General features: G+C 40.2%; 4 protein-coding genes across 7 annotated transcripts; 3 read left to right on the plus strand and 1 right to left on the minus strand.

Moving 5' to 3' along the window:
* The first annotated feature begins 1456 nt into the window (after nt 1–1456).
* LOC136432877 (L-asparaginase-like) lies at nt 1457–12647 on the plus strand. Of its 3 annotated transcripts, none has more exons than XM_066424470.1 (17): nt 1457–1673; nt 2338–2488; nt 2737–2848; nt 3027–3152; nt 3330–3413; nt 3595–3721; nt 3943–3972; nt 6957–7069; nt 7253–7438; nt 7539–7652; nt 7888–8010; nt 8314–8409; nt 8688–8851; nt 10099–10188; nt 10421–10520; nt 10758–10820; nt 11228–12647. In XM_066424470.1, the coding sequence occupies exons 1-17, from the start codon at nt 1484–1486 to the stop codon at nt 11420–11422; spliced, it is 2064 nt and encodes a 687-aa protein (XP_066280567.1). In that variant the 5' UTR covers nt 1457–1483; the 3' UTR covers nt 11423–12647. The 3 variants fall into 3 exon arrangements, with proteins under 3 accessions (XP_066280567.1, XP_066280568.1, XP_066280570.1); XM_066424473.1 differs by lacking the exon at nt 1457–1673 and adding an exon at nt 1752–2078; XM_066424471.1 differs by lacking the exon at nt 3943–3972.
* A 587-nt stretch (nt 12648–13234) lies between these two features.
* Nucleotides 13235–20323, plus strand: LOC136432879 (protein phosphatase 1 regulatory subunit 36-like). 2 transcript variants are annotated; one of them, XM_066424475.1, is made up of 17 exons: nt 13240–13461; nt 13742–13806; nt 14101–14190; nt 14351–14511; nt 14760–14829; nt 15270–15368; nt 15499–15639; nt 15829–15871; nt 16010–16092; nt 16383–16438; nt 16611–16707; nt 17086–17115; nt 17340–17426; nt 17718–17813; nt 18070–18171; nt 18873–18919; nt 19266–20323. In XM_066424475.1, the coding sequence occupies exons 1-17, from the start codon at nt 13432–13434 to the stop codon at nt 19343–19345; spliced, it is 1377 nt and encodes a 458-aa protein (XP_066280572.1). In that variant the 5' UTR covers nt 13240–13431; the 3' UTR covers nt 19346–20323. The 2 variants fall into 2 exon arrangements, with proteins under 2 accessions (XP_066280573.1, XP_066280572.1); XM_066424476.1 differs by lacking the exon at nt 18873–18919 and having other exon boundaries at nt 13235–13461.
* On the minus strand, nt 19844–23385 carry LOC136432878 (sorting nexin-33-like). Its single transcript, XM_066424474.1, has 3 exons — nt 23088–23385; nt 22242–22435; nt 19844–22115 (listed from the first exon to the last, which is right to left on the minus strand). Exons 1-3 carry the CDS (start codon nt 23372–23374, stop codon nt 20785–20787), a joined length of 1812 nt encoding a protein of 603 aa, XP_066280571.1. The 5' UTR covers nt 23375–23385; the 3' UTR covers nt 19844–20784.
* Nucleotides 23386–23579: 194 nt separating this feature from the next.
* On the plus strand, nt 23580–25270 carry LOC136432880 (uncharacterized). The gene is made up of 2 exons (XM_066424477.1): nt 23580–23828; nt 24100–25270. Exons 1-2 carry the CDS (start codon nt 23612–23614, stop codon nt 24435–24437), a joined length of 555 nt encoding a protein of 184 aa, XP_066280574.1. The 5' UTR covers nt 23580–23611; the 3' UTR covers nt 24438–25270.
* The last annotated feature ends 2567 nt before the right edge of the window (nt 25271–27837 follow it).

The raw sequence follows: 27837 nt of genomic DNA on the forward strand, positions 1-27837 counted from the left end.
CAACATAACCATATATACCTTGCACCTTCCTTCAGTCAGAAGTCATCATAAGAGAGCATGCAAGAACAATGATTAGATGCCGTATTACGGCATCTAATCATTGTTCTTGCGCGTATTTAACACGCCCTTACATGTGCATTTTATAAGGTATGTGACGTCATATATTTTCTGTTTGAAGTCTCATTGGCTATTGGACCTGACAGAGACGTGATTCCCATTATCTGGTTGCTGGCTGAGGTAACCGTAATTGTTCACTAGACGGCGCTTCAATGCTGATCATTTGCGAACAGGTTCATTTATCGTTGGCTACATTATATGATCAAGCGTTATGATTTCATAATTTTTTCTCCTTTATTTAAGAATAGCAACTAGTTCTGCTACGTTCGTAGTGTCGGGAGTAATGATATAGCGTTAAGATACAAAACAAGACTTCGAGGGCGGTGTCACTAAGGCCGAGAACCAAGCAATTTAGTTTTCATGTGAGTAGGACGTCAAGTCTCGGCTGCTAGCGGGAGTAGTATTAATATTCGTCGTCTCTATTTCTTTCGCTCTACATCTTTCTTTAGAATACCAATTTTAAGCAGGATAAAGCATACATTTCTTATGATTTGATCATACAGATGTATTCCACACGTGCATCGACTTTCGCCTGTTCCAAAAAGAAATGAAGCATCAGGTTGTTGCACTTATGAAAATGGACAACATAACGAAGTTTAATGCCTCCTGAAAGAACAAAAACAAAAGTTAGTTTGCTACACCACTGTCTTCTGAAACCAGACAACCTACTTTAATCTCGAAGCAGATGTTGGGGTGAAATATCGTCATGTTTTCTGAGTGACGGGTGGGCTTCTCTGACAGTTCTTTACCCCACACAAGCAGGGAAACGGATGATTCTCAATCTACTCATTGCGTACAGAAGTGACATGTAACGTTGTATAGCATGGCAAATGGCGAAAATTGGCACGCGCGCACAATGCAGAAAAACACATTTTCTACACGCTTAAGGCTAAGGTTGAATTCACGATGATTGAACTTATATGCCCTTAATTTATTTGGCAATAAAATTTGGTTTTATTTGGTATAAAAGTTTGTTTGGTTTATTTGTTAAGTCAAATTAACTATTTTACATTAGTGTGAAGGTTCTTCTGTGTTAGTGGCTAACATGGTGTCCAAGGCTGAACTGCATTCCTCTGACGTTACAACATACATAATTTGTCACGGATGCAATTACTGAGCAATAAAATCATTCATTCATTCATACAACAGAGAAATATTTGGTTAGGCTTCCATGTAAGTATTAGAATAAACAATGACCCACATTTACCGTCTGCTACGTGGCTACTAGTACTTCAGGGTATCAGTATTGATCAACATTGTCCGAAGTAAACAAAGGCGGGAAACCTGTCAATATTTTTCAGTGACGCAACAGTGTGGGCGTCTCCCTGTTTCTGTACTCTGATTGGCCAGTAGATAGCCGGAGAAAATGGCGGCAACACCTCCTGACGAGGCAGAGAGGAAACAGGACGGACTTTACAATGGATCCCCGTCCGTCACAAGTCTCCAGAGGGAGATCAGCCTCGAGAGGAAGGCCAGCGAATACACACAGATTTCGGAGGCGAAAGTTCTCGTGGTCTTTACCGGAGGAACTATCGGAATGAAGGCTCACGATGGAGGTAAAGATCCGACCTTGCCTTACCTTGCACCAGGTTGTTGGCTAAAAAAATTAAAATCAATATATTTGATTTTGAATGATTTGCCCAGTCTTTGAGCACGTATGACAAACGTTAACATTAAGTGTCGTTACATATGTGTAAATAACGCCTTTAGATGCCAGGTAAACCTGTAACATTGTGTAGAATCGTTCTCCAGCGCGAGAGTTGTCTGTGCCCACATGTCCTTCAGGGCAGAATGGACATGTCTTGTCTGCAGAATGTACTGAGTTATGTAGATGCTACGCCAACGGTGTGATGTAACGGATCGGAAAACTAATGCGCATCTGGCAGCTTCTTCGTTGCTACTGGACATGGAGATTTGACACCTCCGATTCATTCTCAATTTGCAACACAGAGCCTGAGTTGGTTGAGTATCACCCATGTTGTATATAGTAATATATACTGCCATTTTACTGAGACAAAATTACCAAAATGTCCCTGCTACCTAAGATTATGTCTGCCATTATCCTTGAAGTGCCTCTCTATGTAACGGTTATATTTGCAGATGACAGACAGCATGAAATATGTTAAAACTATTACATTAAATTCAGCAGGTGTAGTGTTTTGCAGATTGAAACTGCCATCCTAATCCTATGATTGTTTGCTGTGTTTCCATGTACATCAGTGTATGTCCCTGAGAAGAACTACCTGGAGAAAACCCTGATCGAGATGCCAATGCTGCATGACAAGGCCTACGCTAAACAGCTGGTAGAGGACAACTTCCAGTTTGAAAATGCTCCAGACTTCTTTCAGGAAAACGCTCCTTTGGTTTTACCGTAAGTGCACTTACCAATGTGTATTTAACTGCAGCTGTGGAAATGATGCAGATGTGTGTGGCCTCATGGGCATTGGATCATAGCAAGGAGGTTAGATACAGATTTAACCCCCCTTGATCAAAGCAACAAGGACAAAACATTTATTCTTCTTCAGTGTGGCATGTCACATTTGATATAATGATAATGTCAGCATTATCACCAGCCTGCAATTCGTATCACTTCCATTTGTATTCCCCAACAACCCACAGGTTGTCTAAGTATGGCAAGCATGTCCTGTACTGGATCCTGGAGTACGACCCCATCCTGGACTCCTGCAACATGAACATGGAGGACTGGGGGCAGATTGCTGCTGATGTTCAGGTAAGAGCACCGTCGGGTCAAAATAGAAATACAATAAAATAGATAAGTACAGTGTGTTGGCTTGAAACTTCCTTCCACCTAGACTAGTAAATAAAATTTAAAAGAAATGCTGTTATGCAGGTTGATGAAGCATCAGAAATATTTCATTTCATTCATTCATCCATCATTTTTTTTACAGAAATATTACCAGTACTTTGATGGGTTTGTCATCCTGCATGGTACTGACACCATGGCCTACACTGCCTCAGCATTGTCCTTCATGTTTGAACATCTCGGAAAACCGGTCATCTTGACTGGTTCACAGGTAAGTTTAACTGGTTATCTTCACTGGCTCACAGGGAGGTTAAGCCGGTCATCTTCACTGGTTCAGAGGTGTTCACAAACAGATGTTCGTGATTACAAAGTTCTCCTTTCCTTGTGTATTTTTGCTCCTTCCCAGAAACCACAGATGTAACTGTTTCTAATTTTATCTCACCTGCAGGTTCCCATCTATGAGATGAGAAATGATGGGCGTGACAACTTACTGGGAGCTCTGCTTATAGCTGGCCACTTTGTCATTCCTGAGGTACTTACATAACCATTATGGTATTGGATCATTTTATGAGTAGAAACGAAGATCTTGTAAATGTTCCAGTGTTGTTCAATGGCAAGGGTGTGTGTAAGTAGCACCCGTCATCATTTATAGTGACAGATTATGCCCCTGTGCGGGTAAACAGCTGTAAAGACTCCCCCTGTCGCCCTGCTAGGTGACTCTGTACTTCAACAATAAGCTGTACCGTGGCAACAGAGTGACAAAGGTGGCCAACCAGAGCTTCCAGGCATTCGACTCCCCCAACCTGCCGCCGCTGGTCACCATGGAGGTGGAGATCCACGGTAGGGAGGGTCATAAATCACACTGTTTCATTTCCTTCTCTGTATGCTCTTGAGTATTCAGGTTTGTTGTCAAAGTTTGACCATACTGTTCGTTGATTGTTGCATTTTTACGATTAACTATAGTTGTATTGTGTTCATGTTCATGTTCATCATGTTCTTCCTGTACTTAATTTGTTTGGCTCTGTTCTGTTTCACGCAATGTTACATGCTGTAAAAACAAGTTGGGGACATTTTGACTGGCTGGCCAAATGGTAACTATCCTACACAAATATCCTACCTGGTGTGTGGCTTCTCCTGCTGGTGCATCCCTCCTCTGGTCATCCTCATACACTCTCATGTGTACAGATGCATGAATTTTAGTCTGCTTCATCTGCATGCCTTTGCCTTCATGATTATGCATTATTAGCTGTTCATTAGATTGTCCATCCTTTATGAGCTATTTCCAAAGACTGTAGACTCTTTCCATGGCCATGGTGATGTGAAGGGACCAAGGGACTTAGTGACAAAATTTTCTTTTTGTTGCAAATGAAATGTAATATTAGAGCATAAAGATGTGAAATTCATGACTGATCTGATAGAAAAGGGATTGTTGTCACAGACAACAAGGACAGTCAACAAGTAGGACACTAAAAGTATATCATTTGTATTACGACCTACATGTAGTTTGGTTTCGTGGGATGCTATATATAATTTTTGAATTACAGAAAAGGGGATGTTGTCAGCAGACAATGGAAAACAATTAGTTGAATTACATGTAACAGCTCTACAGATAGTGAACAAGTAGGGAATTGGTGCACAAAGACATCAAAAGGGCAAAGGTTAGCTGTTAGTTAGTGCCCAGGGTGGCAGTTTCACGATTCACATTACCCAAAATTTTCACATGAATCATGGTAGTGAATTTCCCCACCAAGAGTGGTCAATTCCACGGCCGTGCCGTGGAGGTCAACAATCCACAGTCTTTGGATATGCATGTACTAGTACATGTTCTGGCTTTCATAGCATCACTGGGTAAAAGGGGCACTCACTTTCTTTTTTCATCTTGCTTCTGCTCACTGGCTGTCCACATCACAAATTATTTTCTGCAACCAAATGAAAATCAGAACTTCCTGATGTTTCACCTGGTATCCGCCATTTTTCTTCAGTTTTAGCAAATTAGCAATGAACAAATATTTAACTGAGGTACATTGCTTATTGAGTACCCGGTATCACTTTGTCTATACTGTTTTCCTGTCATGCGAGAGGAGACAACGATAGTGCCCCAAAGAAGAAAATAAGGATCTCCTTGAGAGAACAAAACCAGTACTTGTTTTATCTACCTCTGATATCTAAAGTAAAACCTAACCATTTTTAGATAAATTCATGATTTCCAATATACAACATGGTCACATCCCATTATGTCAAAGTTGAAATTTCAATTTAGAATCTACTTTCAAGATTTTTATAATTAGAATTGAAGGATAGAAAAGGACGGAGCTTAACAACTTCACAGGAGTCAGACTAGAAACTGCATGATACTCAATCATGAAGCAACAATGATGATTTTGATCCTTTTTCCAGGTAAAAATAAAGGTGGGCATGCACAAGTCTTCGAAAATTACGGGTTTGGTCTCAGAACAGACGTTCAGAAGATTTTCTGAATTTCTGTTCTGAGTTTTGGCTTGCTCTACAGTGTGGGAGTGCTGCTTATTATCACTTTCCTTTCATTGATGATACTGATAGGATGTTTCCTTGGCAGAACTACAAGTAGGTAGCAACCGAGGAAAAACATGAGTCACATAGACAAGGACCATTAACAATATCAACATCATCCTAATCCATCAAACGTAGATTTACAGTTTGAACTAACAGTTTTCCCCCCTTTTATCTACAGTAGGAAGTCTATTATAATATTTTTTATATGTAATTTTTTTTAAATATTTCATTTTCAGTGTTTACTACTCATATGATTAGTGATTCTTGTAGAGTGATCTCAAAATTTTGAAGAAGTGCAGTAGTTCTACCAGTATATGTTCAGGATGACCTTTGACTACTTTGCTTATAAGACAAGCTAGCCTATCAGCAGGACCAGATATAAATGATGACCTCAAAGTGAGAGTAACTTCTGCCATTGGAACCTATAAGCAATCATGAATACCAAGTAGGGGTGGATACCGGTTAGCTGGACCTGATTCGGACCTATATAACATCCAAGAACTGAGTCCAGGGCTCGAAATTCATATTTGGGAATAGGTGCACTGGTGCACCCAACTCAAAAAATTGGGTGCACAGAAAGAATTTTGGGTGCACCAGATAAAATAAAGTTGAATGTCTTCAGAACATAATTACAAAGTTTACCGCTGCTGCCTTTCATAAGAACTTCAATCTGTAATTCCATAGCTAACTTCAAGATTTCAAACAAATGATACATCAAATAAAGTACAGCAAAAAGTTATCATGCTGTTTTTTATACTTACATTTCAATAATTTTCTGTATACTAGTGTACAATAGTACCTTAACCCTATGGGCTACAAAAACATATAGGTGCACCAGTGCACCCACAGTCAAAAATTAGGTGCACAGCTCCAATTTTGGGTGCACTGGGTGCACATGCACGTATTGCTTCTCTTTTTTTCACTATTTCGAGCCCTGCTGAGTCCAAAAAACCTGAAGGCCAAAAACCTGAGTCCAAAAAAACTGAACAAAGTACAAATATATTTTTCTATTTTGTTTGATGAAAAGTGTTCTGAGTCTCCCTATGAGAAGAAAAGGCATATACAATGTAAAATAAGTGCAACATTCATCGACAAATATTAAATACTGGTTTGCCTTAAAAGTCTTCTCACCAAGAAACTTTTACAGTCATGCATGTCAGTCTTAATTTGCTATGCTTAATATTGGTTTAATAAAACAAAACATGTCAACTAGACAGGATCAGGTTCAGGTCCGGACCTGAACCTAAATCTTTGGACCTAAACCTGGACTTGGACCTTATTAAGCTGAACCGGTATCCACCCCTAATACCAAGTGTTCACCCCTTTCTCTTACAGAAACCAAGGAGGTTTTAATCAGATAAAACCTCCTTGCAAAAACAAGCCATAGTACGATAGCAACAGACACTGAAATGTCAGCTAATGAGTTATGCAGGTTCATACTGCACAATTCTCTGTTCTCTTTTATTGCTTCTCTTTTTTTTCTATCCCTCTGATACGCGCATGTGTCCACTGCCATTGCTCACCCTTTTCCCTCTCCCCGCAGTTGAGTGGGATGCTGTGTTCCGCTGTAACACAATAGAGAGGTTCAGGGTTCAGACGGACATGAATCCAAACATAGGCCTTCTACGACTGTTCCCTGGCATGAGCCTTCAAACAGTAAGTCAGTTTGCACCTGTCAGTTGGGCTAAAGTTCAATTGCACATTCAATTGCATTTCAGTGCTGGATGAATTGATCCATCACAAGTTGTTACTTATTTAAATTTTCATGTGACCGTTATATATGAATGTGTATTTTCTATCTCCCTATGTAATTGATTGCAATGTGTCTTTTACCTGTAGGTAGAACATTTCCTGAGCCCTCCTATGGATGGAGTGGTGTTACAGACCTATGGGACAGGGAACGCTCCAGATAGCAGACATGACTTATTGAATGCGTTCAGAGAGGCGTCCGACAGGGGCATACTCATTGTCAACTGCACACAGTGCCCCAAGGGGGGTGTGGACTGTTACTATGCTACTGGAAAGGTGAGAGAAAAATTCCAGTCACTTTGCCCTTGATTTGATTTTGCCCTTCTATTGTATGCTTCTAGTGATAATGCTTAATGACATTCACACATTGCTGCAGGTATTGCTGGATGCAGGGGTGATCCCAGGGGCTGACATGACAGTTGAGGCAGCCTTAGCCAAACTTAGCTACTTATTGGCAAAGAAAGATGTCACTCCTCAAGAGAAGAGAGAGGTAACTAACTCATAAAGTTCTCTTGAGGTCATGGCAGACAAAAACAGATCATAAGTCAAACTCTTGATACTATAAGTAAGATATATGAATCATCTTGAGATGACATGCTTTCATGTACTATCGAATTTCTAATGTTTGGCTACGGTAGTATGTAGAACAGAAGACTATAGATTGTAAAAACTTGCATCTGTCTGTTTCTCTCTGTTTCCATGTTGTTGTTTTTTTTACTTCTCAGCTCCTGTCCGAGAACCTGCGAGGTGAGCTGACAATGGTCGGGGTAGGGAAAGAGTCCATCTCCCTCAGCAGTAACAAGTTCCTACGTCACCTGGCCAGTGCGCTGCAGCTGGGCTCTGCAGAGGTAAACAGACTCTCCATGTCTTTTTGTTTAACAGAAATTCACTGTGAAATGGGAGGTTAAAATGATGATTCATCATCAATCCCTTAGCTAGTGTCAGACGTAGGGCAGCACAGAGTCCAACAATGATGATTGACAGCAGCATATATTGTCTCTGGTAGATGACGTCGTGTAAGAGGACATACTTTTTGCAATTATGGTATAGCACTTACAGTTTTTCTTGGATTTTAGATAACTCAAGTTGCAACATTTATACATGTCTTATTGAATCTGATTGAATGTCTTTTAAATTTCTGTCTTCTATAGGAGATGCATGCAGTGCGGGATGCCATGTTCCCTGCATTGATGTGTGCAGCAGCTAAGAATGGTGACAACAGCACCCTTCAGGCCCTTATACAGCAGGTAGAGATGACAGGAGCTTCAAAAATTTACAGAAAACATTTTTCATCCATGTGCTGTGTCTCTATTTTTTGAGATTTTTGTGAACAACAGCCCGGATTAGCTTTAAAGAAAATGATATAACATGTATTTCACAAATCAATGAAGCGCATGTCTTGTTTCCTCTCCCATCTTTCATTTGTTTCTCCCTTAGATGACCTATCTTGAGATATGTATGCATTACTAACAAGATCTCTGATACCTTGTAACTTCTCATGTCTGTCATTCATATACTTTTGTAGGGAGGCAACATAGATTCTAAAGACTATGATGGCAGGACGCCCCTCCACATTGCCTGCAGTCAGGGCCATGCAGGCACCGTGGAGTTCCTGCTGAAGAATGGTGCATCAGTGTACCAGCGAGATGCTGCCGGCCACACGTGCCTCAGAGATGCTATCAAGTTCAGGTACAGTTTGGGCATTCTCAGGGATTGTTTTCAAGGTGTTCTTGAATAATCTTGATCATATATGGTCCTTTTCTTGAGCTTTAGGTGTTATGTTTCTATACCTGTTGTCTGGTATTGGATAATGTGTTTTTTTTGTCTGAAGTACTTTTATTAATCAATCACTACAAAGAGAGGTGAACAATATCTGCAACTGGGTAAAAATGAACAAGCTTTTCCTTAACAAAAAAAACACAAAATGCATGGTTCTAGGGAGTGTACCCAAACTGTTGGCAAGACCCACACTCAACCTAACTGTTGATGGCAAAGGTATTGAACAAGTCACGGAGGTAAAACTACTTGGTACAACTCTTGATGACTGTCTTACCTGGAGCACTCACACAAAGACAACTTCAAAGAAAATGGCCAGGTCCGTTGGAATGATCAAAAAGTGTGCAACATACATGGACCAGTCTCTCTTAAAAATGGTAATTGAATGCCTTACATTGACTCATATGGACTACTGCAGTCCCGTTTGGTCAAGCACTACGAAAAGAAACATTAAGTCCCTACAAAAAGTGCAAAACAAAGCTTCACGCTTGCTTCAGTTGAAACCACTGTGGAAACCTGTGAATACTAGACTAGTATTGAATACAATGTGTACTTTTAGAAGAATAGTTTTCACAAATGAACCTGTATGTCTGAGAAACAGACTGTGTTCTGTTAACGAACAGCATAAGTACAGAACACGGTTTGCTTCCAAACCGACCTTTAGATTAGATAAACCTAAGATAAATGCCGCAAAGAAAACATTTATGTACAGGGCTGCCTCGATGTGGAATAGTCTTCCGGTGGAACTACAGACCGCCCCTTCAGTCCAAACTTTTAAAGCAGGAATATGTGAGCTTTTGTTGTAATGTTAATGATCTGCAATTACCTGTAATTTTTATGATCTCCAATTATTGTTATTAGTGTACATACTTTATATTGTTATGCTGTTCGTTATGTTGTCATTGTCATTGTCATTGTATGTACTGTTATGTAATGTAGTTATTGTGATGTTAGAAGTCCAGGAAGATTAGTGGTGTGCCTTAGGGCACATCACTAATGGATTTTCTTAATAAACCAATAAACCAATTATATTTGCAGGTTACACCTGTAGTGACAAATATACGTTGAGAGTCACTGGCATGTAGATACCCTTCTGTCAATCTACCTCATGAACTGTGATGTGTTCACAATCCATTACTAACGTTACCGTTGAACCTTAGGAACTTCTCAGTGATTAAACTTCTAGTGAAGACTGGAGCAAACCTGTCAAACCACATCACACCCATCCGCATAGGCATTGAAATCTGCAGGTAAGACCAACACTGTATTACAGATGGTTTGTAGCAGACCTTTAACAACAATATTGATTTTGCCAATTTGAAGAGCTTTCTTCAGATGCATTAAGAATGATTGAACATTTGGCAGATGTCGATGAAACCAGGCCTCCTGAATGATCCCTTACTGGCCTTAGTCCATCCCATGGTGTTGTGTCCTGTGATGTGAACACTAAGAACATATCTCTCCTTAACTCTTGTCCACTAGTGCTGCTGCTCACAATGACATTGATGGTCTGCGAGCCTGGATTCTGGCTGGGGCAGACCCCAATCAGCCAGATTACAGCAGCAGGACAGCTTTACATGTGGTAAGTGACCTAGCCTGCCTGTGGCAGTATTGTTAGATATTCTGTGTTCCCTACGTGTACATGTACCAGGTGCCAGTCTGCCTTTCTTCCATCTTGTGCCCACCTGATTGTGCCCCTAGTCTCCATGTACCTAATGTTAAGGTGTACACATATCTGGCGTATCTGTTCCTGGGGTGTATCTTGATGACTTAACTGTAGTCAGAAGAGGTAATTATTGTTCAACCATGTCTTCCTCAGGCTGTAGGCGAGGGACATGTGGAGGCTGTAAAGTATCTCATGGACCATGGAGCTGTCCCAACAGTAAGTGTTCTAGGTTCCTCACTTTTATTTATTCCCGAAAACTTGTTGGTTGAAGTCTCTCTCTCACCACTTTTCCATAAAGAAATGCTGCATGAAGTTTTGAATCTTCTAGGTATAGAGTAAGATACTATAATTCACTTTATCTTCATGGTAGCAACATTTCACGGTGTAAGGAAAATAGACATTTTCACTGAACTATACCTTCACCGTGGCGGCAAGTGATTTACAGAACAGATGTCTGAAGGAATCATAAAAGATAACATTTTTTTTCACGGTGATGATAAGTTCATGGTACAGAGGTGACTGAAAACACTGGACATAAAGGAACAGTGAAAGGGGGTTGTGGAAAGAAAGAAACAAGAATTACAGTATGCTTTGTAAGGATTGTTAATTCTTTTAATCCTTAGCTTCAAGATCCCCATGGTACAACAGCTGTGATTGAAGCCCGTATCAGAGACCACATGGACCTTATCCCCCTGCTGGTCAAAGAAGAATATTGTTCTGAATCAGCCCCTGCAAAGGAAGAGCCAGTGTCTCCCAGTAAAAGGAGATTCAGCTTTTTCAACAAAAAGAACCCTGGATCAGGGCATTCAGGGGAGTAGCCATCCAAATTCTTTGGATATTTCCCTGGACAAACGAGGAGCATGCAATGCACTGGATAGTTGATGTTCATGCGGGTATTGACAAGTAAGAATTAAGAGACGTTCATTGCTGATCAGTGTCGCTGATGCTGTATTTTGCTAGAACAGTCTATAGGTGTTAGAAATTGAGAACTTCTAGTTGGTACCAAATTATATGATGGTTATGGTTATACAGTGTAGAAGTTTCAGCAACAATTAATAGAATAAAGATCTGTAGAGATTGCTGCTAAGGTTCACAGAAGTTGCTTGTTCAGTTACATGGACCTTTACTTGTACAGTATTTCACAGTGTTTTGGTGGTTCTCACATTTTACATTTTATTTTTAGATATGAATTGTTATTTCTCAACGAGAAGATTTTATCTTATCAGTATTGTTGACAAGTGCCATCAAGGACTTGCAGTAATTAGGAGCTGACAAATGAGAGAAATCTATACTTCTTTGTCAACAAATCTAAAGCACAGTGCCATTGTTATATTTTCATTGTACATGTGAAATGTTATATATTTTTTCATGGCAAATTGATACTTTAACCTTGCACAGGTTGAAACGTTGCTTAAATGTTGTTGCTGTTTTTTTTTGTTTAACTTGGATGGATGTGCTTAAGTTCAGACTCTTACATGCAATTGTCCCTTTGGACTTGATGAAAGCAATCAAAAGAAGCATACTTATTATATTATGTTGAACATGCACAGGCATGCCTAAGACAACTCGTATATTTTAAAACAAATTGAAGCAATACTGTTGTAGTTTTGAATTGGAGGCTATGAGCAGCTATAACAGAATGAGAGAGCGGCAATACCATGATATACTATTTAATAGAACAAAACACTAACATTAAACATTAGATATGTTTAAGTCTAAGTCTTTACTGCTTCTGCCCTGTACCATCACTCAACTTAGTCACAGCCTTGTTACGCTAATAGGGTACCTACTGGCTGAGCTTCAAGGTGAATATTCAAGGTGAATATCATTGGAAATATTACTTTATTGTATGGTGTTATGGGAACTAGAGCTTAACTAAGGCTGGAATCAAACTTAAAGGTATAACGGTTATACATGTAGATTCGAAAGCTGCTAATGTTGCTGAAGAGAAACGGTACTAAATTTCACATTGAACAATTCTATGAAAAGCAAAGACAAGACAGTTGAATGAAGATAATGAATAAAGTCATCTATGCACCGTCAGCCTCTTTGATGAACGATTTTTATTTGCTAACTAACGTTATGAAAATAATTAAACTAATACTCAATGTTAGTATATGTACATGTGACAGTTAGAGACTTTGTTCAAGTACCATCCTGCTGTGTTTTTAACAAGGTGTCAAATTGACAACTTTCTATAGGTCACAGAATGGTGTGAGAAGGAAGTTATTGAATAGTCAATACATGCAGACTAACTGGCCTAATAAGTGAGATATCATACACAAGACTTGTCCATGCGGACACACGTAGGAAGCAAGGCAGAACGTCATTGGCCTGTCTATATTTCAACAACATGATCTTCTGGAAAAGACAGGTAAGGGAAATATTACCATATTGTAGAAACACACCGCGGGCGGCAAGATTTTGTCCTTTTAAATTTCGCGCCTTGCCATGACGTCACAACAAACAACATTACCCCGTGTGCGCATGTCCCTTCCTCTCAGTCTTGTTCCCGGGGTGTACTGTGATCGGTGCGCCATAATCAACGTGAGAAATCGATTAATAAACTTAGAATGCCTCAGGTGCAAATTTCTCTCAACATATTGTGATACAGGTTATCAACTTGTCAAAATATTTATCTCGGTGTCCAGGGCGCCCATTTATTGAACAGAGTGCCTGGGACCAAGAGCGTGGTTACTAACGTAACGTGACCTGACCTACGTAAACAAGATGGCGGAAAGTTGAAAAGTACCAATCGAGCAGTAACTTTTGCCCGTGTTAAGCAATCGTGACGCAAAATAGACCGATTTTGACAAGCAAGAACACAATGGCAAAGGTTGACACAATAGATGAAGAGGTTAGTGCCGTTTTAGTTCTCTTTTGCGACCGAGAATTGAGTACTGAGCTTCCTTGGTATGTAGTCCTTCGAAGTCGAAGATGACTGTCAGTGTTGAGCTTCACAAAGAAGCAAAAACAGTCTGTTCTGTTCAGCCATTCTTCTTGTCATCTGAAAGACCGCAGTGGCACATACTTTCGTTAAAGACGCTGAAATAGAAGATATATGAAATAGTCTAAAAACATTTTATGCACTTCTTTTTAAAATACAAATTATTTGAAATGTGCATTATGTGTCGCAGCTTCCAATGCCGACCACAGGAAGGTGGATCTGGAAGGAGGATTCAAACTCACTGGAGTTTGCAGGGTAAGAACAATATGTTGCATATCTATACTGCACATTCTCTGTATTAAAATACTGTGCTGTGGGTGTGGTTGGAAATAGGATAGCCCATCAGGGAGGATTTAAATTGTAGGGTAAAGTCTGAACAGTCACAGATCTAGAGCTTGTTATCTGTACTAAAAGTTATGATATTACTGTGTAGTGTTAATATAGTACATAGTAGATATTGCTATGTAGTATAGATCCATACTGGTGTCAACTAAAAGTACAAAACAATTATTAATCTTCTATTTAACACTGTTTAACTTGCTTCACCAGATCACATCAAGTAGCAGAACACAAAGATGGTAAGAAGAAGAAAGGAAAGGGAGGTATCCACTTCCATGATGCAGGCAAGAGAAATGACAGGTAAGCTTCAATGAAGTGGATGTGGTTTTCATGCTCCATATTCCCTATTTTGTATGTGTAGCAAATTTTACTTGCAATAGTAAAGCTTTCCACCATCCAACTGTGTTGGTAAAACCCAATGTGCTGTGGCTGTAACCAATGACAAGTATTGCCCCTACAGAGCCAAGACGCCTATGTTTGGTGCAGTGGGGAGGATGGGTGCAGGAGGAGTGGGGAAGGGTACAGCAGGGAAGGGATATGGACCCCACAGAGGATCCCCCAAACCCAGCATGAAGCAGACTGGGACAGACGGGATAAACATCACAATAGACCATGTCAAGGGTTTGTTCTCTGTCTTTTCCCATTTAGCTAACATATATTAACATTGACATCTCATTCTCAAGCTACAAAAAGATCACTGTCTGTGTATCTATTAAGAACATAGTGTTAGATTTGCTTAATTCAACATAGTGTCAGAGGATAGAATTTCAACACTTTTCATTTCTTTTGTTGCAGAATAGTCACATTTTGAAGTGTACATACTGAAATGCTGACAGCATTTGACTTATATCTTGTTTTCCCCTGACCAGCTGTTGCACTTGACCTGCTTCAAGAAGTAGCAGTGTCTGACCTGCCTGATCACTTTGCAGTGTTCTCACAGTAGGTACCACCTAGGTCCAAGAATACATACTCATGTTGAGCAATGAAATCACCAGAATGTAATGATAAACAATTAACAGTGATTTAACACTGATTTTGACTGCAGTTTATCTTATTTTGTGATTGAAGACCTTTATTGTATGTTCGTGCCCCGAGGGGCTAGATACAGGTCTTATTATATCTGTTGTTATAAGAGATTACATCACAATGGTGGACATCATTTGAGATGTTCGGTGATTGATTGTATGGTTGATTGCATGGTTGACTGTATGGTTGATTGATCAATTGATTGATCAATCGACCAATTGATTGATCGACCGAGCGTGCGTGAGAGAGTGGCTACAGGAGTAATTTTACTGTGGATTGTATTTCAAATGTCACTGTTTCTAAAGCAAATTGATATGACGTTTTAAGCAGGAAATGATTTCTCTTTTCTGTAGGACAGAACAGTTTGACTCCTTCCTGATCTCACTGCTGAATTACTTCAGCTGTTATTTTGAGCGACTTGCACAGGAGAAAAAACCAACACCTATGACAACGTAAGCACAGAATTAAGTTCTCATTTGACATTGTTGTACCATTCCTTAAATGGGTCAAATTTTTTAAAACCATTTGTTGGATGATGATGGCATTTTGAAGATAATCTAACCATATGTCTGCTTATTTCAGGGAGCCAAGTCTTGCAGAGAAGAAGGCAATGGCAGAGGCCAGTGCTCGTATGGCTGTAGCCCAGAAGAGGCTGGGGCAGAGCTACTGTGTCCTGATCCTGGGACTGGGCATCCCTCGCCAGCATCACATGGGCTGTGGCATGTATGGCTGTCTAACTTCTCTTGAAAATGCATAACATAAATGGGTCACTTTTAAGTGAGTTTTTTGTTGTACTGTACCCATCCATGTTTTTGCCAGACAATTGCAAGGGAGGATTAAACTTTCAAATTGGTTTTAAGAATTAGATAAAAACTAGAGCAGCCAAATGACATGACGCCTCTCTCCCTGTAGGAAACGTGTGTCTTCTACATACACAGACAGGAGTATGTATGAGGTGAGCGAAAATGGCATTTTTTGTGTTCATGTAATCTTTTATTGTGATGGTAACTTATGTTGCCCCTTGAATGTTCAACATGCAAAGCTCATTTCTGTCTATGATATATTGATGTATTGGATTTCATTACATTTACAGGCACTGTACAATGTCTGCACATATGTGACTTGGGTGACTTTCAGAAGAAGAGACTTTGAACTGATTCAAAAAGAAACAGGAAGGTAGGCAGTTGCAAATGTTAAGCTTACTTCCACCAGATGACTTAATGTCCTCTGTAGTTTGGTCCTCTGTAGTTTGATGGAAAGGCTAGCCTTCCAAAGTCATCGCTATATGTAAGTTCATGCTCAACAAAGGAAAAGTGTTTCTTCCATCAAAGTTTCAAGAGCGCTAGATGTATGTTTTTTAATCTGGGTGGCTAATATGTTAATCTACATTCATAATTCAGAGGTACATTACATTTTTAGCACAATCTATTGAGCTTTCAATTTCTTTCTGAATTTTGTATTTTCAGGATGCTTAGGTCTGATGTGTTCAACCCATCCCTTAGACCAAAATCTATACCAGAAGGTAACAAAACGGATGTAGATTATGTTCCCAATTATCTGTAAATGAAACTCAGTTAAAGTCCTTTTGACCCTTCTGTACTTCATAGAAAGTGTCCATTGATGTTTTCCCATTTTTAGTTGATAGATCTAAACGACAAAAGAATGTTTGATTAACTCCTTATTGTGATTTTCAGATGAGGAGGAAGAAATGGAAATAAAGGAGGATAAGAAAGGGAAGAGGAATTTGGAAAGGAAGAGGATCAGTCCTGCAGAGCATAGGAGGAGGATGGGGTGGGGTCTTTGGTTCAACTTGAGAAGAATGATGTTTAAATGAAAATGGCTTGAAATGAGTGACAGTAAGAGTTTTGGATGAGGGTATTACTAATAAGTCATTTTTGGAATGCATAGATTGGCAGGAAATAAGTGAAGTTGAGTGAAAATTATAGTGCACATGCACAAGAAATCGGAAATAATGAGGGTCATTTTTAGATGTCCTGCTATTGCCAACTGCAATAAGAATGAGAATATTTCAATAGATGTTACCTTTAATGTTACATGCATTTGAACTTGAAATACCACTCCCATTAGAATTGTCAGTAAGTTGTCTGTTTGTGCCATCTGGTTTATATGATACAACAAAGTTGATCCATTCGTCTTCTCCACTTGCAGTAAGAGGCCACCTATAAAAGAAGTTGTCAAGTAAGTACTACATGTAGGCACAGACCAATCCATGTACTTTGTAGCACAACAGGATAAACTTGGCATCTAACTGTCAATACTAGAAAAACAAATTGATTTCAACTTACCTAGGATTGATTTGTACGTCTCAGAAAATTTTCAAATGTCCACTGACATTCATTTTAGTGTACAAATCTTCTGCAACGATCTACCATAAGTTGACGCCATTGATTATTTTGCTTCAGCCAACGTTCCCCAGCCCTGGTGTCCATCCTGCCCAATCCAAAAGAGGAGGCTCCCTGGCTTTTCCAACACCAGCCTGTATCCAAGGGGTAAGTTAGAATACTTGATTTTTTTATTTATTTTATTTTATTAGAATTGCAACAGTACAATACACGTGGGACACAGGCAGCTATTGCTGGTGTCGGGACCCACACATAAATACCCGTTTTTACACCTGGGTGGAGAATACTTTATAGGTGTATTATTTCTGGAATGCAAGAACATGTAATGTAATGTAATATCTATACTTACCATGCAGAGTATATGTCTCTTCTTGCTTAGGCCAACTTTAAACAATAAAGACAATGACTTCAAATCCTGTTTCTCTTATTCACTTACAGAGATGGGACGACTGCTCCCAAACCTTTCCAGGATCTGTCAGTGGATATGACAGAGGAGGAGTTTGAGATCTTCCTGCCGAGTCCTCTCAAGACAAAGTAAGATACAAAAAACATTCCTCATTCTTCTGTTGTCCTCGAGATTAATCATTATCTGGACGTGAATAAAAGTGCAAGTATAGAGTGCTACTGGACATTCACCAAGTACTGTGGTTACTAGTATATGATGAGCATGGCTTTAACATGTGGCAAATCTTGTTCAGAAAAAGTGGTTTGGCTAATACAAAAGAAGGTTTTCCTTTTGCTTTCTCTGTAACAGAGCTGTGTGTCAATCGTGTGTGATGTTTCTCCTCAGAGTTGGGATCATAGGCGAGCCCATGAGTCAGTACAACCCACAGACACTCACTCCCATAGGTGCAGAGCAGGATGAGGAGAATGAGGCAGACTCCAGAAGAAAGTGAGTAACGACATTGCTGTCTGTCTGCAGATTTGCTGTGTTATCTATGACAGATAGCTGCACCGCTACACCATTTGCTAGTCTTGCACATGTGAGCCTTGGTTATTGTGTGAGACTCCCTCATGATCAATCATACTCAATTTTTTCACCTCAAACCTGCATGTATACCTACTTTAGACAGGCAAAATACCCCATACCGGAATCAGTATACATCTACAAAGCTTCATCTTAACTTCAGCTGCAATATGTCAAATACATTTTTGTTGATGAAAGATATTTCCATGACTAACTTTCTGAAAAAGACAATGAAGAGAGGAAAAGCAAAAACTCTGGCCAAAGAGTTTGCACGCTTAAATAGATTGCCTTGTGCCTTCAGCACAATGTTCATTACTCTAATTGTGTGAATTTGGAAAGTTTTCGACTATGGTCCATCGAATCATTGGACATCAGGCTGTTATGTGCAGCCCAAAGTGCTAGAGGCTTTGCTCCTGGGTGCATTGTACTCAGCTGATATTCCACACTTTTCAGGTACACAACAGTATAAAATTTCCCATTGTATTAGATAGGGAAATTTTCCAGATGATTAACTGTGGTGTTTTACATGCACGTTGCACTTTGTAGCATACTCATGCGTGTGTATTGACACTGTTGTGCACTAACTCACGTTCCCTGTGTGCTGTGTTGTGCCCATTTTCTTGTAGTTCCTTGTTTGGTTCACCAGCCAAGTCACCAGCCAACACAAGGCAAGGTATGGAAGAAGGCAAAAACTTATGTATTCATGGGTGAAGGTGGAGGGCTGCATGCTTGCCTCTCTCTAGATGAGAACTACCGGTAGTGTTGCATGCTGCTAGCTACAAAGTAGCAATGAAGCTGAGGATTCAGGCCAGCAGTGCTGCATGCTGTCCCCAGACTTCGCATGCTCTACAAGGAGAGTTGTGGCCAGAACAAGCATTGAAAATGTGCATGCTTACATCTGCTTTAGAAATTATGAATGCAGCAAGGTGCTTAACGAATGGGATCAGAGTTATTTTCCTGTGCATGACAACCTGACAAACATGTGAGCATGATTTAATCCTCCTCCTGTTGTTCCACAGGGAGTACAGCCCAGAATCGGATGATGACTTCCATGTCAATGACAACTGATGCCTTTTCTGTGATCGATGAAGATGAGTAATATGTTAGGAGAAATCTGCTGCTATTGAATGGAGTTTGATGCACGTGACGCAAGAGACAGTTTTATAAGTGATATCAGTGTTTCAGTCTTTTGTTCATATGAACTGTAATGACAGTGGATGCAAGGAAGGATCATGTCATTGACATATTAAGTAACAATAGAAACATGGACAACTTGGGTTGGCACAGACCATGGCAAGTAGAAACCTTACCATGATGGTCAGGTTCTGACATTGGTTAAGCAAAAGGGGAGGCTTGCTGACATCTCTGACCTTGTGTTGATAAGGGAATCAATCTATATGGTGTAAGAGTTTTGTACATTTTGTAAGGTATTGTATATTGATTTTGGCATAATGTTATGGACTGAATATAATTGAATGTACAGCTTTGTAGATTACAAGAAACACAATACAAATGTATTTTTAATTTGTTTTTTCTACTACAGGCTTTGTCACAATAGTCTATTCAATATGCAAGTAAATGATAAAGTGAATATGTACAGTTTTAAAGGGAAATTTTAATGCACTTATAAATTACACAAATTTCATTCCATTGTATAGATTTTCTTCCTTTCTCATTTACATACAACACTCAGTCTAAAGTGGCATTGAAATATCAAATATAAAATCATTTATATTTTTAACATGTGTCAAAGTGTAAGAATGCCATTGCACAGGTTGATACTGTACCATTTGTTCTGCTGTATCAGTAATCCTTGGATACATGGACATTTATACAAGTGGTATCATGGAAACTAGGAACATTCTATGTTCTTTTCTAAAGATGAAATTGCAGACATTTTCATTAGATATTCAATTTGTGGCAAGGAAGTTAGCTTTGCTTCGTGAACTATTTACATCATCATCATCACACTTGTTGCTATACAAGTTTTACTTCACTGTACATGGTCATGGTGTTACTTTGTTGTTTGTAATGTCATTCTAGATATATTTGATTAATATAACAATTTAAATACCAATGATATACAGACTATATTCAAGTATGTATGATATCATTACTGTATATTATGTTCAATCCACACAGTATATTATTTCAATTCTATTACAAAAAAGTACAATTGAAACCAAGAGTTGAGGTCTACATTGTAACATAAACATTTGGCACAAAAACTAAGTTTACATCCTTTAAGGTGTGTTAAACAGCAACGACACAAAATTGCTGGTTTATTCCCTGAAATATAAGAATGTACAGAAGGGAATCAGACATTTTATAATCAGAAACAAAACTGTCACATTGAATTTCCACATAAAAGAGAGATATTTCTGTCAGATAAACATTTAATTAAATGGGATTTGACATCTGGAAGCAGGAAGGTCCTTTGTAGAAGTTGTGATCTACTTTCTTGATAGCATCATTTGTTTTGCTCATCATATGTCCCTTCTGCAATTATGCATGAAATGTGTCTTTTCTGCTAAAGCTTCAGATATTCTCATAGTTCTTTAGACTTTCTTCCAGTGTGCTCTTTATTTTGCCGTAGAACTCGATCTGTTCCTTCAAGAAATGCTGGGCAATATCCTTGAAGTCGACCACCCTAATCTCATGAAAGTGTTGGATCTCAGCAAGAGTGGTGTAGGTGATGACATCAGCCCGGACCCCAACTTCCTCCAGTTCTTCAGCAGACATCTTTCCCTCGTCCACCATCCGCTGGCAGTCCCGTACTTTGGTCATGGTTCCCTTCATGGATTGGAGGATGTCAGGGAAGGTGGACAGGATGCCCTTGTACTCATCTACCTTCAGCATGAGTTCATTCAGGTCGTGCTGTGGCTGCTCCTCAAACATTTTGCCAATCTCAAAGTATGCTGCACCTGTTTTCCACAGTGCATTGGTGAGGGGCTTTGATGATGGCTTCTTATCCAAATCGAAAGTTGTTCCAAGCTTTGTGAAAGCCTCTCCAACTCTTTGGTATTCCCTCTTGAAGCCCCCCATGTGTTTCTTGGTACTTTCAGCAGCCACAGCGAGTAGATTCTTCACCCCCTCGTCCATGCTCTTCTGGAACCTGTTGAAGTTCTCCATGTTGGTGTCTATCCTGGCTGCTGGTAGTCGTGCCTGGGGTGCTTCCACAGTGTGGAAGAAGGCTCCTCCAACCAGTGGATCTTTCTCTGCTCTTCTCTTCCCATCCTTCCAGGTTTTGTCAGAGGGAGATTGTAGGAAGAACTGGAAGACCTCTGACTGGGCGACGACAGGGTGGCGTGACATGCGATCCACCCACAGCTGGAGCTGCTGTCGGCGCCCTTCCACAAAGTTCTCCTCGTACCTGCCTGTCACCTGCTTCTCTGGAAGTGGAGGTACAGCGATTGTGGTAAACTTCTCGATCAGCCTTTCATACAGCCAATCAAAGTGCTTGTACCTTCTACTGACTGTCTTGTTGGTGTTGTCTGGAGTCAGCTGGTAGGTGATGAAGCTCTTCAGCCCCTTCATCTTACTTGCCTTTGTTGGATCGGCCACACTGACCTTGTACGGTGCAGGGTCCGGACCCCATGACCACCCGTCTTGTGTTTCTGTGACACTGACTCTGTTCTGTGAAGAGCCTGCACTTTTTGTGGTGCCCAAAATGAAGGCTTCTCCCCCAGACTTGACAAACATGGAGAACCTGTTCAGGCTTTTCCTCATGGTGCCTCCTGACTTGTTAGCATCATAGCTCATAGTTTTGGTGGTCGGGGATGTGGGCGTGGTCGCCGTGCTGCTGCCTGTACTCGCACCATCATCATCCCAGTCATCATCCCACCCCTCGTCCTGTCCACCTGCCTGGGCTGAAGAAGACAGAAAATTGAATCAAACATTTGGGGGGACCAAGGAATGGTTCTTTCTGCAGGCTTTTGTTGCTAAAGGACTGACAAAAGATACATGTATTTAATCCTGTTGCACCAAAGACTTACCAGAGGTGGTGTCACCCCATGAGTCCTGGCCATAGCTGGAGGAGTAGGCAGTGTTGGCGACACCCTGGTCCCATGGGTCAGTGGCTGCAGTGTTCTGGTACTGGCTGGAGGGATCACTCCACTGGTCAGCAGCTGGGGCACTCTCCTGTGCATAGGTGGTGGCTGAGGCATCCTGGGACCCATTGTAGTAGGAACTATCAAGCAATAAAAGAAGGGTCACTTCTCAAAGACAGTTGTAAAATATATTCACTCATAAAGCATGAGGTTACCAGCCTTGATGATATCCCATCCCCTAATGACAGTTCAGTGGAGTGTTTGGCGCCATGGTTTCCTCCAGATGTCACTTCCCTTTCCAACGGAAGCCTAAGAACACAAACTTCATCCACTAATCTGCAGCTCTAACAGACATAGGTAATATTGATTCTAAAGTTGCTCGTGGAGTAAAAACATATACTTCATGTTTTTGCGTGATACTTTTTTACTGGATTTTAGTCTGACTCCAACAACCTTCATGCGACCTTTCTATCTATCACGATCTACTCAATACTGACATCCCGCCAAGGAAAATGATCGTCAAGACTCCTGTTCCTTCATTGTCTGGCCAAAAACTGTTCTGTACTGACAAAAAAAAATTACTAAGCAAGTTTCTCGGCTCCACCTGTTTGCAGTGGGTAAACACTGCTGGGTACAAAGTCCGACTGTTGCGCCACAGTTTTAGTACCGATTCATTGATTTATACTACATAAACCCGACGCGTATGGACTTTCAATACCGACAATAATTTAAGATTATCTAAGAAACAATAGAGAACCTTCGCTGTTTGGTGATGACCACCGGTGGACGTACCTGTCCGCTGCAGGGGGCGTGTCGGTCACCGCCCCGCCACTCCCCGAGGTCTCCGAGTCCACGTAGGCCGACGGGAAGTAGCCCGCTTCTCCCCTGTCGTTCTGACCCTCCCACCAACCCTCCCCGACATCCTTCCTCAGTATCGTTATTATCTCATCTGTGTAGATGGTGAGCTCTCCGTTTTCCGCGACACCCTCGAAATCGTACAAAACTCTCACTTTTTCCTCCCCCATATCGTCCAACAGGTCGACCTCACGTTTGTTTTTCTGATCAGCTGATCCACTCATGTGACTGGGTGGTGGGTAGAAGAGGACTATACCATTGGCAAGATATAGGTATCTTGGAAATAATAGATAATCGAAGTTAAGATATTTGCGAAACTGTCAAAGTTATGGAAAATTATTCTGACAAATTCATCACAGATCACTGCCTTTTTATACGCTTTAAGGTTTTAACTTCTTCTTAAGCATAAGTTTATATGTATTGTTCCCCGTAAGTACGAATGTACTGCTCCCAGAGGAAAGATGGCGGCGTGGGGTAGCAAAAAGGAGAAGGTCGGTGATCAGATAGATGATTTTAACCACCCCGGGCAGTCAGGAGGATTTGAAGATGATTTTGACCCGAATTTCCACCATTCACAAATTGAACCACCAGGAGGCATTTCAGAAAGCAAGGAAGAGAACAGCAGTTCTCCTCAGTGGCCAAGTGAAGACGAATCCAACAAATACATCGCTTCCTTAGGTGAGCGTCGCGTCACTACATATGTGTAGCTAGCTAGCAATTAAAAATGCGAATCATAACGTCTGTTCTGGTGATAGATACTTATCGACGGATGGAAGTATAATGTAACGAAAAAGTTTGGACCGTGACCATTGCACCAGAAAAAATAATGGTTGAGGTCTTGAGGACTTTAGTTGGGTGGATCAGCCTCTAGATCTTCTTCAAATCTGCAATGCTTTGCTATTGGTATTGTTGGAAATTTGTGTCAACATAACTGTGTACTGCTCTACAGAGGCCAAACTGAAACACATGAACGGTAACAAGGGGTCAAAGCTGACATCTAAGGAAATGCTGAAGACCCTGGAAGATTCCAAGATGGACCACATGAGGCACTTAGTGACGGGAGACGAGGCTCTTCGAGGCCCATACATCTCAGAAATGTTACCAGATGAGGATGTGACGTCGCCGGGATGTTTCGCTGTCCCTGGAACCTCAGTGAAGAGGAGAATTTTCCCAGAGCAACCACTGACTGTGAATGAGAAGGAGGGTCTGCTTGAACTGGACACAGAGGAACCACCACAAGGAGAGAAGACCTTACATGTAGAGAGTGACAAAGGAGGAGAAAGATGAAATTGAAGGCCCCCTTTGTGACTGATATGAAGGACAGAAAAGGGACCCACATTAATGATTAGCAGAACAAATGCAACTGAAAGGAATGTTATACATGTATGTGTTTTTAAAATACTATATGCATTTTCAAGGGTGTTGTCAGAGCATTTGTTGCAATTGAGCTTTGGATTTATAATCAAAGACAACATTCCATTTCATTTTACATGTTGTTATTTTTGCTCTTTTCTTTTGGTTAGTTACACACTTGTCAAATGTGAGTGTGAGAGAACAAATACAACTGAAAGGAATGTAATATGTATTTTCAAAATAATATATGCATTTTCAAGGGTGTTGGAAAGAGCATTTGTTGCAATTGAGCTTTGGATTTATAATCAAAGACAACATTCAATTTCATTTTACATGTTGTTATTTTTGTTCTTTTCTTTTGGTTAGTTACACAGTTGTCAAATGTAAGAAAATTACTTGCCCAGATTTGGCCATACTGAATAGAGTCAATGCCAGTATGTCGTTGTTGGAAAGAGTTTTTTTTTCCTCTTGGAAATGCCAAACTGCTGTACCCAATAATAACTGTTAATTACAGTAATTCTTCACAGATGTAAATGCAAACATTGTATTGTCTTCATGTCTGACTTTTTGGTAAGTCCACCCCTCAAGCATAAACCTTTTCACGTTTATTACATCTATGTTGATTAGATGGGTCTTACCCACCATGGGTCTTACCTGCAACAACTTGGATAAAGTCAGAAAGCAAGACTTAATTTTCATGACCCCTGTCCATGAACCCTGTACTGATGTCAAGAATTTGAAGAAAAAAACTTGTTTCCTCCTCGAAACTATTTGTGTCGAGCATTACTTAAATTCCGCTTAAGTGTAGCTGATAGTAAGCAAGTAAAATCTCTTATACAAATCAACCTGTCCATTCCCAAGCGTTACTGTTATGATGACCTGTGGTTGCACTTTCAAGGAAGGATACTAGGTGGCGCTGTTAGTCAACTCTCTAAAATACATCATTCGTGCAGGGCCTCAGGTCTGAATTCATACCAGGAATTTACACGAGGAAAAATACATTGTTGTTCGATGTCAACAGGTGAGACCCCAAGTATAGTGACCATGTTTTGAAGTATTTCAATCTACAAAAGTTGAATCGATTGAGCAACTGTTGATTGTCATCACAAAGCTTAAAGTTCTTGGAAACCTTGATTGGGATGGGGGAGGGGGGCATCCTCCAGATCGGCCCCTCCAGATGGGTAACGGTTCCGGATGGCAAAGTTGTAGATCTTCGCCACTTTTGTGTTGAACCATCAGGTTCAAAGTGTGGGATATTCCATGATTTCAAAAGGAAAATGACAAATAGAAGTGATTTGACATGTACTTAAATCATCTCAACTAAGACAGTACAAGCAATTAGAAGTTGTTACCTTCCCACCTGGCCGAAAGGATCAAGCGTTACTCTACTCTACTCTGAAACAATGGAAATGTGTGATGTTTTGTTAATTTGTTTGTGGACTATAACTGGTGCTATAATCAGACTTTGTGTCAATCTGCAGTAATGTGCACGGCTGACTACCTATTTTCACCATCTTCTTCAGTAGATCACTGAAGTAGAGTTATTCAGATATAAGTTATTTATTTTTATTCCTTCTTGTATTTACTGTTACTTACAGTACAGGGAAGGAGGTAGATCACAGGTTGGATTTGTGGCTCATGTTGTTTGCTTTCCTCAATATGCATTCCTTCTTTGTCCAGTTACTAGTGCATTAGTAGCATTCCTGCCCTGTATACTCAAGTAGGAGCCTTATCATGAAAAAGTGGGTGGTCATTAGATAGTGATGTATCAGGGTGTTCCCACAACCTGTTTGTTTATGTCTAGTGTATAGGTTTTGTACACATCTTGTGAGGAGAATTACAGCAGGATGTCATGGTAATTTGTGTATGGCCACTGTTTTTGAAGTCATATAGAACAGGAGGATATCTATGAAAGTCAAAACCCTACCTAAGGAGGTTAAAATGATTTTAACCTCCTTGCCCTACCTGTGTCAGGGCATATTTTTACTGTGTGTTTGAATCAGCCCATGGCACTGCTGAGTTTGAAGGGTAATAACGACAACTCTGAGTGAATCCAGAGGCCCATGTTTGTTATGGTTCAGTCCCTGTAAAAGTGGAGTTTTACAGTGTTATTGGCTGTGCCTGGTGACAGCCAGACCCTGGTAGCTGTGAGGGGTATCTGAAGAGTCACCTGTTTGTACACATGCTCATTTATCTTGTAGTATGGGTAGCATGGGGCCAGCTGGCAGGTCACAATCTGCTCTGAAGGGGCAGCTGATACTTCAGACTGAAGCTCAGAGTGTAAAATATGTGCCTCTAGTGTAGTTCACAAGATCTCCAGAAGGGGGCATCATATGTTGATGAAAGGCAGGTACAGTGTATCTCACAGTCACTTGCATCAACATAACACATTATGAAGTCCAGGTATGGGAATGCTCATATTCTATCAGATTTGAATCTAGAATTTCAGAAAAACAGGTGGTGACCTGGAATTGTCTGCTTAGCCTGTAGTGTAGAGTCTGAGAAAATCTTAGCAAAAGGCTTTAAATGTACTTTGATATAAATGTATCCTAACTTCTAACTGGACTTGGCCAAATCATATAGAAGTGATGTTGAAACTGTCCAAATATAGCAAAACAGTCTGTCAAATATTCCAGACCTATACTTAATGGACTAGTGCTAGATTGTCTTTGTAAAAGGTCTACTCATATCTTCCTTGAGGTTTGCAATACAACATACGCTGACAAAAAGCAGAAATTATCCTGTCAAATACACTGATTCAATAACAAACACCAGAATAAAATTTTCATGTTGCATTATAACTTGTAAGGGGAACACTGATTGTGTTGCAGATTTTTTCAAACAGAAAGTTTGTCCACATCTGGTCATTTCCAACTATGGTAGTAAACACCTGTATGACTCATTCCAGATCAAAGGCTTTCATGTCACCTTTAATTGAGTTACTTTGCACCTGCATGTTGAAGTGGTCCTTAAAGGAGACATTCAAGGCTTGAATAAGGGACCTGTTATGCTTTATGCCCAAAATGGTTGACTGATGTTGTTTTATTTTTAAGATAATATGTTTAACATGAGACAAAACTAGACTGTCAACCCATTGTGTAGTCACCTCTTAATCTGTATGGGTTGTTGAAGAACTGTAACTTGTCCTTGCTACCTTTGGATAGCCAGTTTCCAAAAAGGAACAAAGATTTGTGCTTTTTGGCTCTTCAACCAAACAAGACCTTACCCAGCGGAGTGATTGACTTTATAAATTCTATAGTATTCTCCAACTGGTACAGAGGCCAGGTTTTCTTTGGCTTGTCAGTTGTTATCTTTTTTTTATTTGATGACAGTA

The sequence above is a fragment of the Branchiostoma lanceolatum genome, chromosome 4, assembly GCF_035083965.1.
Source record: "Branchiostoma lanceolatum isolate klBraLanc5 chromosome 4, klBraLanc5.hap2, whole genome shotgun sequence".
NCBI lineage: Eukaryota > Metazoa > Chordata > Leptocardii > Amphioxiformes > Branchiostomatidae > Branchiostoma > Branchiostoma lanceolatum.